Source organism: Accipiter gentilis, chromosome 10 (assembly GCF_929443795.1).
Source record: "Accipiter gentilis chromosome 10, bAccGen1.1, whole genome shotgun sequence".
In the NCBI taxonomy this organism is placed as follows: domain Eukaryota; kingdom Metazoa; phylum Chordata; class Aves; order Accipitriformes; family Accipitridae; genus Astur; species Astur gentilis.
In genome coordinates, this window is record NC_064889.1 from 9,616,762 (window position 1) to 9,637,576 (window position 20,815).

The following is a 20,815-nucleotide window of genomic DNA, read 5'->3' on the forward strand; positions in this document are numbered from 1 at the left end:
ATTTTCATACTCCTATATATGCATGAGTACACATACATAAACATCTGTGTAAGTAGACATACATATGACTACAAGTAAGTACCAATTGTTATATATAGTGACAAGCAAACAGAAAAATACAGTAGAAAGGCATAAATCCAGTACTTGATCTATTTGATCCTGCTGCCCTCTGTAGACAGTTTCAGGGTCTGATGGAGGCCGTAGGTGGAATTCAGAATCACAGAAATTTCCATCACCATCCACATTGTGTAAGCTTTCCCAGACAACTTTCTCTTCTGTAAGAAAGCCCTGGTCTGTCACCAGCAGGTAAAGCTGACCCTATGCAGAAGAATAAAGAAAACATGTAAAACTAAAAAAAAAAAAAAAAAAATAATTTTTTTACAATCTAATTGGCAGACATGATCAGCTAATACAACTGTTGCATTCCAGTAAAATATTCATTTAGATTTTTTAGCAAGTTTAAAATTTAAATAAATCACTATACAGCATTATAACACCAGATACTGGTATTTATTGCTAAATTAACAGCCACACTTAATTTCTGTGTTCCATCTTGTAATTTTTCATTATTAATGAAAGTTCATATTGACTAAAAATTAATATAAAATGTGAAAACATACCTTGATATCTCCTTGGAAACATACCCAAGAAGTACAACTCAAGACTGGCAATGTAAATTTTAAATTTCAGGACAAATCACATTAAATTCCAAAGGCAAGATCTGGAGACAAAGGTGATCTTTCCAAATAATCCAAGAGGTATTACCTCAAAACAACCAGATCTCAAACTTCATGTTTTATAATGGGTTTTGACAGAATTTGAGGTTTATTTCAATTGAAAAAACTAAATTTAAGATTCTTGCTATCACTTGTCACCAGTAACTGCTTTTGTTGGATTTTAGACTTTTTACAGTTCCATAAGGCTAAATTTCTCAATTTCAAACCCTGAAATTATAAAATGGGCTGGTCTGGGAGTGAAAGAGACAATACTAACAAGGCCAGAAGCCAAGGTACAGGAAGGATGAAATGCAAGCTTAGGTTGAAGGAATGGGAGAGGAGCTGAAAGCAAAGGGAAATTACAAAAACTGGCCTCAAGTAAAAGGAAATGGTGCTGCATGTTTGAGGGACAGAAAAGCAACACAAAAAAAATTTTTAAAAATATCTATGTTTAAGTTTAAATTTAAAATTAGTTTTTAATCTTATCCTACCCCTTTTATAATGTTTTTAGAATTATACTCCAAAGCAAGAATGTTATTACTGACCATACAGCACATTAAGAATGAAGCTTCCATTAGTATTACTGAATGTACTGGATTAAGATATTCAATGCAAAACTTGTTGCAGTGTTTTAGCTGTAAAAATCAAAGCAGTTTATTGTGACATCCACAAAAATTTGCTATTTGTATTACAGCAGCACACAACAGCTTCTCAAAGATCATTGTGCTAAACGTACCAAAACACAAGAGGCAAATGTTGTAATGATTTCATAGTCTGAAAAGGCAAAAAATGAAAACATTGCCCCTATTCAACAAGTACGGAACTAGCTCACTGATTTCTCTCAAGTCATTGAGACTGTTGGAGATGCTGAAATCAAAATCAGATCTCTTCAATGAATCCTACTAAGTTTACAGCCACACCGTGGCTAGTAGGTCATACAACACAACAAAAATATTATTTGAAGATTCATATGCAGCGATTGTTCTAATATTACCCAATACCACAAGATGCACTTATACAAAAGGCCAAACAGAACAGGTTAAAAAACCACAAAGGACACCACTCTATGTTCAAGCTTTGGAATGGCAGTTACCCCAGCACAGGTGGGCTTATAGACATAAATACAATTGTCAGCAACAAGTTTGATCACATAACATGATCTAAGGAATCATCTTTCCCTCGGAAACCTGCCTAAAAACTGAATGCTACTTCTGATGCTTAAAAATCACCCAAAGAAAATAAAAGGAAATAATTCCACAACACTTCCAATTTGCACAGAATACATATTTCACAGCATCTTCTATATAAGAAGTCTTTTTTAAAAAATGTAAAAAAAATTAAAAAAAAAAAAAAAAAATCACAGAATCTTTAAGGTATTTGAACCTTTTAAATTTTATTCTGACCAGTACGTTGATTCAAACAACACCTAAAAAGAAAAAAAAAAAAAGGGAGGGTGGTACATCAAGTTTTCTTCTATTATGCCATACTTTTAAAATTACTTTTTAAACAGCTCAAACAGTGTAGCTTCATAATACTGAAATAGTAAAATGTTAATGCTTTCATAATCTCCCACCTATCATACGCTGAACTTTTTACACGCTAATATTAAAGTATATCATTACCTTTATGGGATTAGAATCTAGTATCTGTCATTCAAAGATATTTTAAAGCTAACACTTGTTTGAAGTGGAGAACTGTTTCAATCTTAAATAAAATTCATATTCTTACTTTCCATTTTTAACACTTCCTCAGCTGAACTATACCTGAACACTGGTTTTAAAAACATCATTAGAGTAAATAAAAACAACATTCTAATACAGCTCCCTGATGTAAAGCAATAAACTGCATTATGTATCACATTACCTAAACAATACCATTCCAATACCAATTGCATAGTTTAAAAACATGCTGCTTCACTTTAACAAAATCTAGCAAACCAACAAACACAGGCTCCCTACTACTTGTGAAGAGACAGAGTTCCTTTTCACTTTATTGGAATGAAATAACAACAGGAAAGCACAGATCACAGATCCAAAGAAATCTTTCCCTTTTAGTTTTTTTATCAAGTGCTCTGATCTCTATTTCGTATTAGTATAATTTAATGGAATTTCTCAAAAAAAACCAAACAGATTCTCAAGGACCCTCATAATATTGCTAATAGTCATGTAACTTTTGGTAATAATTGGACAACTTTCAGTTTCATATACCAAACAAGAAGTCGGCTCTTTTTGTATTAGGTATAATGTAGCTATTCATCTCCACAGATACCAATCTTCCTAGAACTTCAATACTTCAATGTTTTAAAGTTCTTTGCAACAAGCAAATAAAGGCCATATTTACAGACTGGTTCTATAGGCACTGTTTTAATGCCATGCATGTTCTTTTCCCAATCTTAAAGGCTCACAAGCCAACTTCACTGGCACACCCAAATTCCACTGAAGGGATTTTGTCATATGAGAAAATCTTTTTGTCATATGACCTTCATGCTGCCTCTAAATTTGAGCTGCACTCAGTAACAACATGCCTGGTGCCAGGATCCAGCCACCATTCTCCAGCACTTAAGAGACCATGAGATCGGTCTAGCTGCTAAGAGATAGTGATATACAACCAATATAACACGGGGATTTCTGACTTGATGTGTCCAGTAGTTTTAGACCACATTTGTAGCCTACCAAACAAAGTTTTGCACTTCAGCTCCACTCAGCGCAACACTCAAGGAGGAAAAGAGAAAGAAGGTGCACAGTGACAGAATCAGTAAGGATTAAGTGTACAAACATTTATTTACACTGAACTAAACAATTATAAAGGCAGCTTTAAAAAAGGCAAAAAAGAGAATGTGTTTTCTACTTAATAGGTCATGGTCCTGATTCTCCATTTGCTTTCTAGTCAGGGCTACAGCTAAAACAGGATGATCAGCACACTAAGGTCATGCAATTAAGCTAACAAATGTACATGAACATGCTTTTCAAGTACACCTTGCAAGAACAATATCATACTTTACAAAATAAATGTGTTTCTACCTTCATAAAATCTTAATTGGCCCTTTCTAAAGTATTACCAGCTTATCTTTTAGGGTTATTTTTAAGTGTGGTGGGTTTTTAATAAATACAGTCTCATGGGTTAATACTGCCCCCCAAAATCCTAGCACATAATATACAGCAATAATAACCAAGAGCTGTTGTCAATAAGGAGTAAAACAATAAAAGAAAGTCTCAAGTGTGTAACTGTTCAGGTAAACTGTGCCTACAATAAAGTTAGGAATAATTATTTATCCAAAGAATCAATATCTAGATATTGTAGACCAATGCCCAGATTTTATAGTTTCACATATAAAAAGCTTAAATAAAGCCAAGGATAAAAACAAGATTATTCTCCTAGAAGAATAAGCTCTTCTTGTTTGCACAAAAAAAATCCAAAAACTTTCTGAAATGCAAACAGATGTAGGCTGCAGCTGGTGTTCCTGGTTACAAGACCTCCTTTCCTGGGTTAATTTCATGACCAGATTAAGTAATTAAAATTAATGCTTTTAAACTATTTGTTCTGATGCCAATTACCAAGTTTCCAGCAGTTTAGAAAACTGAAAAGGAAAACCAAACACCTGTCCAATAGCTTCATACAGTAAAGACAAACATTTCAAGCCTTATCCTTTGAAGTCTACGTAAATGTTCTCTTGGACTTCTGGATCAGACCCCTTGGTTTCTATAAAGGTGTTTAATGTTGACGTGAATGAGTGCTATTATTTTGAGATTAGTCTAATCTATCTGAATGTTTGGTTCAACAGAATAACCCTCAGAATAAAAACTGTACACTTATTAAGAAATGGAAAAATATTTAAACATGTTTAAGGAGCTACATACACTGCCTCTACTATGCCAAACTCAGACATCATCTGAAATGCCCAAGGAAAAAGCGCAATTATTGCTATGAAATATACTTTGTATTTGAAGAAAAGTCTGTGTTGAGTTCTGAAACAGAAACCCAACATTTATCAAGTAGAAAACATAACTGAAACACACATACTTAAAAATCCAAACAGGTGTCTTTTCAGTAAAGAAAATAAGATTGTATTACAGTCACATCAGTGGGAAAAATGTTCCAACTGAACTAAGATATTCTTACCAAACTGATCCCCTCTTTACAGTCCTGTTTTTCCTTGATCTAGGGAATTATCATGTGATGTATTATTATCTGTGTAATGCAAAGCAAAGGCAAAAAAAAAAAATCACATCTTTAACTGCTGAAAATTACTACTGTATAATCACATGAGCCAAGACATTAACAGGCAATTAAAGGGACAGGAAGTAGAATACATGAGTACTCCAGCAAATGGACAAGTAACAGTGAAAGAGATTAAAAATCTGATAACCGACCTGCAATTATTAACTAACACTCACCATATTTCAACAGATGTCTAATATGACAGAATTGCCATACTTGCTTTTCTTTTATATGCGATAATAAAATTTTTAAAAATGTTACATAATTCTTCTATAAACATAAACATGATCGTAATACTCAAAAGTTTTTTCAGATCAGAAATTACAATATATTATGCAAATTTCAAATTTCAGAAGAGGAATAGTAAACTATTAATTATTCAAGGCTACACTAAATAATATAACTGAGTAAACAAATTATAATTGAACTGCTAGACTATTTCTATTCTGAAATGCAATCTGTGAATCTTTACAATTACATTATGATATCAACTCAGCAGCTTTAAAAACACTGAAGTCTTCAGAAGAAGATTACTTCAAAACTTGTCATAGTAATTTCTAAAAAAATGCACTGTCACCATTCATCTATTATTGTTACTTTACTCGTCAACTTCCACGATTTTAAGGTGAATGCTGTACCTAAAACGGAAAAAATTATTATTGAATGAGCCCTTTCCATTTAACTCTTACTCCCTGAGCCTGGAATCTGGAAGATACGTAAAAATGGCATAATAGTTACCTGCCTGAAGATTAACTTTTTAGAAGTGTCCATATACTAAATTGAACTGGAACATTTCAAAACAGTAACAAATATTTTCACATACAGTGATAGTGAACTAAAAACACTTTTCCCCATTTTGCTTTTTTTCCCTTGTTCACGAGTCAAATACTCTTTTTAAAATAATAAGCATTTTAAAAAGTGTTCTAATACAACTTCTCACCTATCCAGCTCAAGGCCCAAAGTATTATCTGCATCCCCATAACTGGTGTAGAAATGCCTTTTAAATATGTGCTAGCAGACACTGTTAATAAGCTTTTGCCTACAGTATATAATGGCACTGATACCTCCCTAATCTACACCAGGTATTCATAATGTTGCTGTATGTTCATAACCAGTCTATTTCTGATCTTGCAAGAAGCACTTAAAAGAGTAAAAAAACCCAAAACAAACAACCCACCTACATTATTGTTAATTTAGTAACAATAAAAAAATAATATTAAAAGGAAAGCCACATTTGTGAGGAGTCACTCCAGTTCCCTTCCTTACAAATTCCTTTACTATCCATGCAAAAAAATAAATAATATCTTGGAATCAATAGAGACACTGGACACAAAAGGAAGCATGAGTAGATTAACCAGCCTAACAATCATACTAGTTAGGCACTAGTATACCCCATGTTTCCAAAGAGTTCTTGCCACTATGCAACACCTTGTAACAGCAGCCTGTGAAAAAAAATTTTCAAAGCTAAGATGCAGGAATTCAGAATACTGCACTGTTTATTCACACTTTCATGTAATTCTCATTTCAATAAAACAGCCCTCTAAAATAAGCAATCCAAAAGCAAGGTAAAGATCCTTGGATCTGACAGTGGAAAGCCACTCTAAATTCAGCGTAATTGGGTAAAGTGTTGTCAGTGTTAGTAAATCTTCCCTGCAAATGCTTTCTACTAAAGACTTAAACAGGAAGTTCAAATTATAAGCACAAAGGATATTACCAGTCTCCACGTTTCCCATTTCTGCTCTAAAATACCCACACGATTATCCCTTATTAAGGAATGACAGATAAATGCATATATAATATATTTTAAAAGATAAAAATATCTATTATCTCTAAAACAAACTTACCAGATGGGATGTGGAAAGAACTTAAAAAAATAAATCTATCCAACCAAGCACCACAAATATTAAAAATGGCTCAATCATAATCATATGACTGTTACATGGCACCAATATAGAGCAGAACGAAGGCTATTTGGGTTCATCTGTTTTATTAGAAAAACTGATATATTGAACTTTAAGATGTCTCCAATTTATGAATTTTGCTTTGATTTCAATATCACCAAGTACTTCTTTTTCTTATATTACTCACACATGCTCCTCAATTCTAAAGCCAATTCTAGAAAAGATAAGCATATAAAAACTTGGAACAGGTTTCTGCATTTCCTTTGAAAAAGCTTAGCTATCTGTTGGGGTTTTTTTCTTTCCTCCAGTAAGTGTAGTTAAGATCAACCTACATTCTACTTTCTTTGAAATATACTGAAATCCAAGTCCTTCCACTGAAGTATTGGCCCCCAAAAACCCTACTTAACTTAAGAAACATCTCCAGCATATAAGTTGCTGTGTCTGCTGTATATGAAAGCTTCCAAATAAGTATTAGCTTCATTAGAATAATACTTAAACAGCCTAATGTACTTAGGGACTTTTCATTATAAATTCTTGCTAATCATTCAAAGTATAAATATTTTAAAAAATAGACAAGTTTTATTACATGTACATAACTTTTCTTATAATCCCCTTTTGTTTAACTTCATAACTGTTTTGTTTGTGTGTTTCCATATATTGGTTTGGAGGGGGAAGAGGGAAGGGCAGTATTTGAGAAAGACAAACAAATTGCATAGTTTTTGCCCCAAAAGTTCTACACCTTAATTTTCTTTGGCATATATTGTCTTCAGTTTTCCTAAGTGAGGGACTTTTCTCCATAGTCCAGCTACTGCTGACTACAGGTCAAACCATGAAGTAAAAGAAACTCCATTAAAAATCTGCAGAGTCAGCATTAAACCTAGTAAAAGGAAAAAGTAAAACAGTTGAAAAATCTCAAATCTTGTGACAACAATGCATGTGGCATTCATATGAGTATACTGGAGGTCCAAAAATTTTTGGACAGCTAATCTTGGCTAAAAGCCCAAGTCAAGCCTATTTTAGACTTCCTTGATATGAAAGAATACCTAGTCATATAGCTATTGCAAATAGCTAGGTAGGTTAGAAACAGACAGAAGGATTACTGCTGACTTTTAAAAATACAAAATAAAGAATTTCTGGTTTTATTACAACAGTTTCTTGATATCTCAAATTCTGTAATGTACCACTCACCAGAAAACCAAGGCAAAATGAAGAACCCTGTTTAGAAGTGACAACCCCAAGAACTAAAAGCCTGTAGATAACACAGAAATTGAACACTAGCTGCAAGTGAGGTCACCATAATGATGAAACACCAGAATGATGGCCCATAGTACAAAACTTAGCATTTCAGAAGTCTAAGACTTGTCAAAAAGGACAAGATTAAAGCCATAGTGACTTAGAAGCAGTAAAGCTTAAATACACAACAAACAAATAATACTATTCTTCAAATATTTTAACTCAGTATTTCTTAGGACTTGGACTTAGTTCTTACAGTTAAAATTCAGACACAGATTTCTACTCACTGCCTTGACCTGTTCTGTATTATTAATATTGGTTAAGGATATTTAACTCATTGAAGTATTGCATTGTATTTCTCTAAGGAAAAAGGATCTCAACTGAGAAGTGTATGTTTACAAGTATGAAGCTGATAAAAGCACTGACAAAAACCCACCAGGTTTTGGCCTTTAATCTAAATACTGGGCTGCAGAAGACAACAAACAGTACACATTCTACAAACAAAATTCTGTATTTATAATTCACAAGGTCAAAGTGATACTCGACTGTATTTAATGCAAAGAATATTTTATATTTTAAAAGTTTTAATAATAGCACAAACCCAAATTATTTCCAGGAGGATTTAAGTATTTTATCTGGAATATCCTGTAAACAAAGTAAAAAAAGTTTCCTGTGCTTCTAGGTACCATCTGTACCCAGAAAGTACACCTGTACTTCTACTTAGTATTTTCTTTTTAACACCAACCTTCTTTTTGAGGTTGGGGGGCCTTAAGCTCAGCTTACGAGTATTTATTCAAAATGCCAAAGATAAGCATTGACAGTTAAGATTAGCAGAGAGAGAAAAAAAAAGCATTAGTACTGCCAAAAGGAAGTTAAGTGTCTTTCACATGAGGTATATGACATTACCGTATAATAGATGGCAAAAACAGTGGTTCCTTAATGTTTTTGTATGTTACACACCCCCTTTTTTGCATTTATTACCATTATTCATAAATGCAAGTGTACATGAAATTAAAGTCTTATTAAGTAACAGATAACCAAAATGTAATTACAAGAGTTCTGCACAAAGGTAAAAACTCATATGTATGTTTGAGATAATGTCTAAACCTAAGGACGATTCGACACTGCAAGCCAATGAAAAGTTTACTTCAAAATATTCATATTAATCACTGAAGAGATGGGAAAGATTAAATCTTAGGAGACAATTTGACTGTGCCCATTGCTACCCAAGTCATATATATAAAAATACACTATCATCTTAGTATAGGCAAAGTTATATTAGAACAAAGACTGCAAACTTGCCAAGCCAGATTCTCCATTCCACAGAGGAAGGAGGCCCAGAAGCATTAACCAAGTTGTCACTTGCTTTTTGTATCCTGGAATACTCCTTTCACAATTCTCACCATTTCACTTCCCCAGTTTCAGGTTAAAAAAAAAAATTAAAAAAAATAAAATCTCTTCCCTAACAAAGGAAACCAATATTGTAGCTCATCGCAACTTCTTCAAATATTTGGTGTTTTGAACACCACGATGGAGCTATTCATCTACTGGCCCAAATGTGAAGCAAAGTTCTATATCCTCAAAAACAAGAAATTAAATAAATTCATTGACCTTATCATTGCCAATCACAAACTGCAAGTAAATTTAAGCTATGTAAGAAAGGCAGTTAACGCAGGGAGCAAACTGAGGAAAAAGGCAAAAGCTACAATAAGATTTAAAGTGATAATGGATCCTGATATCTGAAACACTGTAATCAGTAATTCACAAGTAACATTTGCTTACATTCACCATAAGCCGTACTTACATATAACAAGAAACTGGAATTTATTTCTATTTCAAGACAGGGAAAAACAAGATTTGCTTTGAAATGAGAACGCAAACCACAACAGTAAAGCCAAAAATGTTGAATATACCTTGTATTTGGTCATGGTGCTAAAATGGTTGTTCCTGAAGAACACACAAAGCTCTCCCTCCTGGACAGCTGAAGTCAACTCACAGAGTCCATGGTATGTCAACTGTGTAGCTGTATTATTTAGAAATTGCTCAGCTACAAATCCTACAAAAGCAATATATACTGTTATGTGTGTCTATTACATACTCCCTAATATATAAAACCTGTTTACTATGGTAATATTTTTCCCATCTCCTCCCTACTAAGACGCCCCCGTATTGCCACAAATCTAAGGGAACACATTCAGAGAGGGGAAAACAAGTTGAAAGTTCTAAAACCTCAGCACTGTAGATAACTCATGTTCAGAAATGCTATATCTGCTTCCAACGTTACTGATTTTTTTCCTTGTGATCAGGTGATATATAATTTATATTCTAACTATAGGAGATAATACCAAGAGCCAAGTTGAAATCTGAATGCTTCCCATAATACCTTTTCATAAAAGGAAGTTCTCTCCAGCTTTTTAAAAAGTATATTTAATAGATCAAGAGAATGAAGCTGATCCTTGGTTTGGAAATTGCATCAGGGAAGTTTAGAAGACAAGCACAGTGCTGTCTGCCTGCCCAGGGAAAGAAGTTCAGCAGACAGAATGCAGCTCTCCACACTTCTATCTCTACATGCCCAGACCCACATACAAGTATGTAACTAAGATTAGAGAGGGTAGATACTCTGGTAAAACATAGAAAAAAGTTACCCACCTTCACTAACCAGTTCACTGTTGTCTGACTGTTTACAAGAAATTATCTTCTCCACTAGCTGATTGTAACTGCAGTTACCAACTGCTTTTACTATGTCAGCAACCTGTAGCAGGAAGGAACAGCATACGGAACAGAGAACTTAGCCTTTGTGAAGAACAGAACACAACTGTAAGCCTAAGGCAATTATTCATAAGAAAATAAGAAGAGTTTCAACAAAGAGAGGGTATTATCCCCTAAAAATGCTAGGCCAAAAAGTTTTAGCCCAGATTGTTACACATTTTGCTGTCTCAGATCCCTTTTAAAATCCTTAAGTTAATGCTTAACTTCAAAAGCTGTTGCTAAAGCGGATGGAGGAGAGAATGGGGCATCAGTTGTCTCAGTTGGGCAGCAGGGAAGTCCAGCGAGATAAGAGAACAGCAACTTTCATGAACAAGGCATAAAAAGAAAAAAAAATCTGAGGCAAATTATTGCAGCCAAACTCACCAGTTTCCCCCCAAGTAAACAGTACCAGTTTACTGTTTATTAAATAATATCATTAAAAATAAATTATATGATTGTTAAAGATGCAGTTCTCTCTAATTGGTTCTAACATCCTCAGTTCTCAAAAGCAGCAACTAGTAAATCAGAACAAAGGAGGAAAGCAACCTTGCATTCCTTCCAAGTGTTCCCTAAGTAGCTTTCAAAAACGACGACTGGGACACCGTATCTAGCAGCTTCCTACCTCCGTCGGAACAACAATTCTCATTTACATAGTCATTAATTCAGCATAGAAGGTTTTGAAAGTTAGTTTGACTATAGACCTAGTCTCTGCAAAGTTACTACACTAAAAAACACGTATAGTCTGTATTCACTCCTCTCTGAAGGAAATCCATTTTTTCTGACTAAAAAACCCATTGCCATAATTATTATTATTGACTCCAGTTAAAATTCTGCAACATCTCCCCTCCCCCCAATAAAATTCAGAATAACTTGTATTCTGTTTGAATTATTGAAAAAAAAACCAAAAAAAAGTTACCTGAGGGTCCACTAACCATCCGTGGTACAAGGGGATATCAAGAAGATCAAACACTATGCATTCAGGTGTGTATTCAAATACTCGTACACCTGTAAACTTCACGTTGACATCCAGACCCGTCTGTAACTTATGTAGAATCGCCATTGCATCACTCATATTCTGACAGCAGAAAGGAAAAAAAAACACAAAAACAACCAACAGATGACTAAATAAAGCTTTGTACACTTGGTGGTTATTCTTGTAAGCCTTCATCATTTAGTACTCATCAGGTCAACATTTAAAAAAAAAAAACGCAAAAGGAGAAATTAGCTAAACAACTGTTTCAATGCATATTCACATTATTCATTCTCATTGTGCCAGAAGACACCTGCAGAATAAGAACTCCCCCTCCAATCAGCTGTATCTGACTGTTTCTTCTACATTCATAAGCTGCTTTTAGGCAGCTCCTATTTCTTTTAGCTCTATTTCCCATAGCCACAAGCCAGACATTTGCAAGAACTGGATTGTGAGGGAATCTCTAAGGGACTCTCTCGAGGTTTCTTCTCCCCTTTTAAGTCCTGCCTTATGAGTCAGGCTGAAGTACTTGCCACCACACAATGAAGGAACAAACCAAACAGATCTACTTGTTAACTCTAATTTGGCAGTTCAGTACTTAAGTGGTGAACAACAATGAAGAATCTGATATTTTTGTTGTTCCATAAAAAAAGTTTTGCTGTCTTATTTTGGGCATACCTTTAAACAGCCTGTAGATTCTACTGTGGAAACAAGTCATGAAAGTAGCACTTATTACAGTTGTGATCCCAACTGTGGAATCATAAGGGGAATTATCAAGTTATGAAGATCCAGTCACACAAAGCAAAGATGAGCCAAAGAAAAAGTGCTTTGTGAGACAGTTCCTTTGAACCGACAAGTAAGTTTCCTGACATGCAGGAAAAAGAATTTTCCACCAAGTAAGAAGAGTCCACAAAGAGTATAATCAGAAAGTATTTGCAAAAGATTCAGGGAAACTGAGGTGCTTTTTTTTTTTTTTTTTTGGTCTTTTTTTTTTTTTTTTTTGCTTAGTTTTGCAATATTCTGTTGCTTAAGAGGAATTCAGGATTGCAACAATGGGGAAAGAACATGACAAAACCCAGAAATACAGATTGGAAAGAAGATGGAGACAGAAAAGATTCACAGATTAAAACCACTGGTCATTAGTGACAGTTGCCTCTGTGTTGTCTTCTTTTAATGATAAGACAGACAGTTAATAGCAAGAATCACAATTAATAGAATCAATAAGAGAAGACAAAAAAAAGATAATAAGGATGACTGACTATAAAGGATGAATAATGAGAAAACTATTAAAGACCTAGGCAGGCCAGCAAAGCATAAGTGGGGTACATAGTGTTATTTTATCAAATTAAAAGCAACTTGCTGAAATGCAGGAAAACCACAAATAACTGGATCCCTTAACCAATAACATAACCAATACACTAACTTCAACATTCACTTCTGCAGCACATTAGTGCACGCATTAATAGATAGAGCAGAATGCCAACAAAAGCCTGTATATTAGAACATAAAGCAGACCTTAGTATTTTTAAGTCAGTTTAAAAAAAATCAGTCTATCCATCTTGTAATTTGGTATTGTAAAGAATATACCAATTAAAACATACAAACACTCACTAAGTAAGCATGCTAAGTGAAGTAGCTACATCACTCAATGCTTCATGACCCAATTCTAAGCACAATTTTGCATCTGTTGGAAAGATGAATGTTACCTAGATCTTGGAAGAAGTTTTAGACATCTCTCAGCAGGCAACAGAAATCTAAAACAAACCTCGTATATAAAAATTGCGTAAGCAGCCATATATATGTAAAATAGTCTCAACTACAGATCTTTGCACAACACTTCACACATGCAACAGCATGGTTTCATTAAGGCACATCGCAAAAATTTCATGTTCACCAATGTCAGCATTTTAGCCAATGGAATTAAGCTGCTACTCTTACTGGTATGCAAGTTTAAATGTCCTTTTGTTTTTTTCTTAATAAAATAACAGTAGAACAATAAGCTTGTTCCTACTTTGAGTAATTTCAGCTTAGATGCAACTTCTGAAAACTCCTGAAGTAAGTTTATAAACAGACATACTTCCTTGTTACTAAGCAGATTGAAACCTGGAAAGCTCTCAGAAGGGTTAAAGCTTACACAGACAAGCTTATCAACTACTTGATAAAGCATAGCTATAAAACACTCTCATGATCATTATCCAGTATCTGCCCTTGAGAGTGGTTGCTATGAATGAGAGTTTTACTGCTTGTAGCCCTTTAACTGCACTGTTGCGTAAAGTTTCTATTACCAGGAAGGTAACAGCTCTCACTACTTTAGTACAGGTTGCTTCATCCTTTTGAAAATTTTGCTGTCACAAGATTGGGAATTTAGCAAAATTTGTAAGTAATTCTCAAGATCTGACTCAGATATTTTTTTTTTTCTATTAAAGTTTTTATCATTACAATAGCACACCAAACCACCTTACTTAAGAAATGCACTTCATCGGTATGGACCAGATATCAAGTATAAAAACCTATCATAGGTGTTTTGGAAGAAATAATGCTATACTCATACTCTGCTAAAAGAATAGGAAGAAAGCCTATAGCAATTCAGCACCAGCCATCCACAAATTCAGATCATACATCCACAGATACTAGTTTTATTTCTTTTGTAATGTTTACTTTGTAAAAAAAACAGGAATACATCAAACTGTCCAGAAAACTGCAGAAGTTTCTCACTACCATTTGAACAGTATCATTTCTATTTTAGCTATTTCTACACCTTCAAAGTGACAAGACTCTGAAAAAATGAATGCAAATAAGCAAGGATATACAGAACATCAGTGCTTGGAAGGGACCTCTGGAAGTCATCTGGTCCATCCCCGCTTCTCAAGCAGGGCCACCTAGAGCCAGTTGCCCAGGACCATGTCTAGACAGCGTTTGAATATCAACAAGGATGGACACTCCACAACCTCCCTGGGCAACCTGTTCTTAAGTTTGTACATTAGAACTTGTGCCTTTTTTTGTTTTGTTTTTTTAATCCAACTTTCATTCAAATACTTAATTAAATCCCTCAAGTAGGGTGAAAAAGAAAGTCATAGCTGAAATGAATATCTTGTCATGATGTTGACTTTATACTAAAATCAAGCATTAGAAATGCAGTTGTCCAAAAAACTTACTTGAATTTCTTACATAAGAAGAAAACATATGGTTTTAGGCAAAGAATATTAACTGTGTGACAAGATAAACACAAAATTATGATTAACACCAAGACTTAGTTCCAAAGCTTCTGAAAATGTCATAATTTTGTAAGACTCAGTTGCCTAACTAGTTCTAGGTTTTTCCCTCTTGCGTGATATCATTCATACATCTACAACTACGTTTAGAACATTCCTAGAACAGAATGTTTCTTTAAAATTGTACAGTTAAATATTTAAGGAAAATGTTTGTGACATTTACATAGTAAACCCATGTATTTGAGCACAAGAAAGCCATGGAGGTTACACTTTCACCAGGTATATAGTTTTCATCACCCTCCTGTAAGTTGATTATAGCTATAATCTTCCACAGCACAGAATTGTGTGGAAAAAATATAGCTAATTTTGTTATTACAAAAATTATTATATTAATTTGGTACAAGTCATATTTTGGATTATTATTGTTACTAAAAGAATCCACATTCAATCTGTTCATTCTAATTTCAACTATCTCAAGATACTTGATTTGGTTTTCAACACTGAATAAGAACAAGAAAAGAAGATCTAATAAATAGAACTAGCTTGAAACCTAAAACCTATAATGAATTCAAATCACTTTTCCATGAGTAATCAAAAAAACAGCTGTGACCACAGACAGAGCTTAAAAAATTTGCTCAGAGACAATATATACTACCTCAATATTTTTTTAAAATTAATAGCAGTATTTTTAACACAGAAAGACTTCTTTGGTAACATAAAAGTAGTGGTCAGTGCAAATAATATTGCCTTTCATAATAGGGAATCAACCTCTTTTAGTCCATCGTGACTTAAGAACAGAAATCTCTCTCTTGCTCAGCTTACATCCTCCAAGAAAGTCTAGCAGGCATCACAGAACAGAGCGCACTGAAGGATGCATAATAGAAGACTTCAAAGAGCAACCACCCATGTATGTACTTCCGTCTCTACTTCCATGTTATAATTCAATAAAACCAAAATTCTTTCATTACACTCATTGCAGGCACAAAAAAAAATAATTTCTTGTGTTAATAGATACCTGAAGTATTTATAAATAATACTCTATATCAAGCCTAGTAAAAAAGGAAAAACTAACTACAAACAATGTTTTGTATGCTTCTGGTTTTTAGCAATATGATAAACCTTAGGTGAGAAAAAAGTTTTAGTTCCTTCAGATGTAAGCAATTGTATTTTAGGAGCAGCTCCTTACCTGCTCATAATTTAGACGCTGAATTTCAGATATCTCTTTAGGTTTTGCATCAAGAATATAGTCTCCTAAAAAAAGCAAAAATAAAATTAAGTTTATTCCATATAAACACTTCTGACTGAAGCTGTCTGATCATAAATACCACCATTGAAGTTTACTATCAAATTAATGAGTTTGCATTGTTTTATAACCTGAATTATAATTATGGAGTAAAATATAAGAAACATAGTAAGATCATATTAAGAAATAATATTCAAATCGCCAACATTGTTACCTAAGCAGCATTTCATAATCTCTTGGGGTATCATACCAATCTCTTAATTATTCAGAACTTTACCTCCCTCCCTGCCTCAACTTAAAAATATAAAAAGGTCAAACTGTTCACAGTAAGATATGTAACTGCGTAACAATTTAAAAAGGCAACCACTTATCCTGACTGATACTATGACTATTTTGGCATATGTTCCCATACACCAATAGTTCTGAAAGGCTTGTACTCGCATCTGTGTCCACAACACAAAGGTAATAATTAATCAGTTAATCAACACACTGCAGTTCAAGATTTGTAACACTTTTAGTGACTAGTATCCATAAATTGCCCCTCTCAAATTTTTCAGATTTTATTTCAACAGTTTTCATATTTTTTCCCTTGCTCCATTCCAAAAAAATATGTTTCTACTCAAAGCAAAATATCATTACATGTTTCCTAATTTATAAACCTTTTGAGCTAAGATTGTTCAAAGTAGTTCAAAGGCATTTCTTTTTTTATTAAGCTGTAGAAGAACCATTTGGCAATTGCTAATCCTGTTGACTGAATAGGATCCTAAATAATTTGAGCAGGTAATTTTGTTATTCAATTTAATAACATAATTCCAGAAGCTAATATGCCTTCAAGAAAGAATACACACATTTAGCCAACTGGGATTGTGCAGTGACTTCAGACAGTATTATTCTATCAATACAATCAGAAGAAATGTTTAGACACAGGCAGTGAGATTTCTTAAGATTTATTTTTTTTTTAAATTAAGTAATTAATTTTTTTCTTCAACTGAAAGATTCAGCCATATGCTTTTGAAAAGAACAAGCTACATTCTTTAAAAGCAAAAAGAAAAAATATAGTAAGTTGTTTTTCTCTCATGCTTAAGAAAAATCAAAACTAGTCTGTAAGCTCAAACATTTTATATTTGTTAGGCTACAAAGGGAAATAACTGTGGTGCACATAGCTTAAGTACTATTGCAACTGCACATTTAACACCTGGATCATTCCGGGCTATTGAAGTTACAGACTTGTCAGATAGAAACAGCTGCAGTTTTGCTGAACACTGAATCTGATAACAGAGGAGTGCCTGCACATGAGACCTCAATCACTGTGATGACTTAATTCTTCCTGTTATTTTAATTGGGTCATACTACCAAGGATTAGAGTTACTACAGACAATTAAAGGCACAGTCGACTTACTGCATTCTGTCAACTATAATAGAAGAACACTGTAAGAGACGATGAATAAGTTTAAATCTACCAATGTGTTGGTGTACTAAGCCATACCAACTGCATCATTTGACTAACCACTAAGGAAAGCAGTACAGAAAAACTTCTAAAAGCAATTAGGGAAAAGCATGAGTAACTGAAAACCATAAGTAGTCTTCTTGAAGCGTGCATTCAAGTAAAGCTGAATAAAAGAGTAAATAAATGAAACAGTCCTCCTATATTACTATTCACTAATAAGTATAATATATAATTGAAAACCATTTATTGTAATTACTAACCTAAGTATTCCATCAGCTGTTCAGCCGTTATGATTTCCATCATGGGTGGCAGCTTAATCTGTGAAAGTAAAAAGTATATTATCTTCAAAATGTGAAAATGCTACAATGTAGAAAGTCTTAGTAAGGTATTTCTGGACTGAAGTCTTCTGATCACATTTGCCCCACCAATTTATAAGAGCATTAGCATACTGGGACCAAGAACTTTCCCAGGACCGCTACTAAATAACAGCTACAAGAAGAAATGAAAAAAGGCATTTTGGTTTTTAGACAAACCACACACACACAGTACTTCCTCTCACTCGCAGCTCTCTGCGTAGTGCTCCCTATTCCCACTAAAAAATTTCACCAGCATCCCTCTTGACTTCACACTGCAGTAGCTCACCTGCAAGCATCCAGGATAACGGACTGGGAACTGTAGCCACCCTTGGTTAAGAAAACTTCACCTTATTCAGGAAAGTCTTTGACTCCCTGCCTTCATCCTAAGTCTTAAGTCAAAAGGTTCCTGCACACAGACAGGCTGTAGACAATCTGGTGGCAGCAGCTGCTGCGACAGGGAAGCCAAGACTCATGCAGGTACAAGGAAATTACCTCCCAGCCTCGCATTGCAAGGGTTTGGTTTAACTCCATACAGAAGAGGCTGGACACACAGAAGCTTCTGTTCCCCTCTCCCCTGACCTATTCCTGTCATTGTCAGCTGCTAAAACCAACCACCTCGGCCGCAGCCAGAGCCAAAAGCTTCTTACATATTCATCTCCTCCATCCAGCATCCTGGGTAAATGTTTCGGTTGCACACTTTAATTTACATATCCCCCTGCAATAACAGCCAAAGCACAAACACATACAAAGGCATGCTTCTGGCACTCTGAAGGAACACCATAGGAGGATATTGTCTTTAACCGTATTGTGCTCAATTTTCCTCTGCATAAATATGAATTTTATTTTTCTAGGGTTTGGGGTTTTTTTTTGTTGTTTAAGTTTTCTCTTCAGTTTTTAATCTTCTTATCCTATCTCTCTTCAACATCTTACCACTGAAAGTCTAGAAAGGCTGGTATTTATTTTATTAGGAATTTTTCAATCGTGTTCCTCAACACTGATCACCATTCTCCTTGACACAGAAAGACAGACATGATGTGAGATTGTTAACTCAAGATTTAATAGGCTCCAACTACTTTGCTGGTTGTGGAGAGGAAAGAGGAAGTAGAAAGCCAAGAACAATACATATAAAGCCTTTGATATAGCATCCCAAACTCAAAAATACAGTATAGCAACACACTACACTGTTCACATGGTGATGGAGAGGGTTTCCTTCCCAATCTGAAAACTAAGCTATTTTAATAACTTTCTAGAGAAAACAAGGTGTGATTGGACTAAATCTATCTCACTGCCAATTTTAATAATATTTGACAAAAGGCAAATGTGTTAAAGATATAGATTTACAACAAGTTTCATTAAATTTGGAAGAAGAAAGAGACCCAAGTTAATAGGACCTTGTTAGTTATACACTGGCTAAGACATATGCCCATAATTAGGTCAGAATTGGCCATGTGACATATGCCACACATTGATCAACCCACAGATGGTAGACATAGAAAGAAGGTGAGAGTACTGGGATCTGGGGAAGGAAGGGAATCAAAGTATAAACTGTTAGTAAAGCATGAAATTAGTGAAGCATAATTTCATAAGAAAGAAGGCTTAATTAGTTCTGCTTATAAAAAAAAGTTATACGAATTAAACAAGAAGCACATGAATTTCTGAAAACATCTTTTAAATGAGTGACAACTGACTGTAACTTACAAAATTTCTTAACCTCTTCCTAAAACTCCTCTAAGTTTCTCTAGTACTCAACAGGCTAAAGGTGTTCATAATCTTTGATCCTGTTCATAATATTCATACTGAGTATTCACATAGATCTAATATATTATGCCAAGTAAATAACAGGACTACAGGTTCAAAAAGCTGATTCTTAAACTTCCAGTTCTGAATTGGCAGCATTCAAGCCTTAGCAAACATTAGCTGTGTACACCCTGAGTTGGGTCTGGTTCATTACAGCTCCTAAGGCATATCGACATAACAGCATAGAACAGAATTACTTACACTAGCTATGCCTGAAGGTTCAGGGACTACAGATGTGTACAGTACAGCATGAAGGAAAATCAGCATTGCTCCCTCAACTATTAGCAGGACTACTGCAATGATTCTTTCATTACTAAAGCTAGCTCTTTTTATTATTTATTTAAAACCATTCATATCAGCTCAGCCAGCATTGCTTGGGGGTTTCTGCTCTGCACCACATTTGGGAACCTAGAAGTATGCCTACGCTATAAACGGCAGCTATAAAGCACAATTACATGGGTTACCTATATTGGAGCTCTACGTACTCGGGGCATAAACGTATAATTCAGATTTATGGATTGAAGGAGGTATTATTTGTATCATTGGTTAACAATCTGAATTCGCCCTCACAACTGTAATGCTAAGCAATCTTTTTTTTTTTTTTTTTTTTACTGCAGAACCAAAGCAGTTTTACTTGTATCTGCAGAACCTCTCTTAGTTAGATATTTTAACAAGCTAAATCTTAAAATTAACTGCTTAATTAAATGCTAAACAAAGTTAAGGGATTACTTCACGGCATAATTTTAGGGCTAGCATGTTTTGTGGGACCTTGATGACACCTTTAAAGTGGGCTAATGGGGTTCCAACACAGTCATAAGTACTTCTGAACAGAGCTGACTTAAGGGTATAGAGAAAACGTGACATTTCCTAACTGTGCAGAGCTTCATTGCAGGCACTTAAGCTACAGGAAAGAAAAACACCTGAAAACTTAAGGAAGAGAAAAAAAAAATGTACAGAACCACAGCCATTCTCCA

The 20,815-nt window shown here is 34.4% G+C and overlaps 1 protein-coding gene across 4 annotated transcripts in view; it reads right to left on the reverse strand.

Moving 5' to 3' along the window:
• The window catches only part of MINDY2 (MINDY lysine 48 deubiquitinase 2), a 41,634-nt gene that overhangs the window by 14,014 nt on the left and 6,805 nt on the right, over nt 1-20,815 (reverse strand). For all 4 annotated transcript variants that reach the window (XR_007507479.1, XR_007507478.1, XM_049812229.1 and 1 more), the window contains exons 2-7: nt 17,949-18,006; nt 16,185-16,249; nt 11,733-11,891; nt 10,718-10,820; nt 9,982-10,124; nt 145-318 (exon numbers count right to left, since the gene is read on the reverse strand). Coding sequence is in view for 2 of the 4 variants with exons in the window: in XM_049812229.1 (XP_049668186.1) it covers nt 145-318; nt 9,982-10,124; nt 10,718-10,820; nt 11,733-11,891; nt 16,185-16,249; nt 17,949-18,006 (702 nt within the window). In the remaining 2 variants the exon portion in view is untranslated. The remainder of the gene's footprint in view (nt 1-144; nt 319-9,981; nt 10,125-10,717; nt 10,821-11,732; nt 11,892-16,184; nt 16,250-17,948; nt 18,007-20,815) is intronic.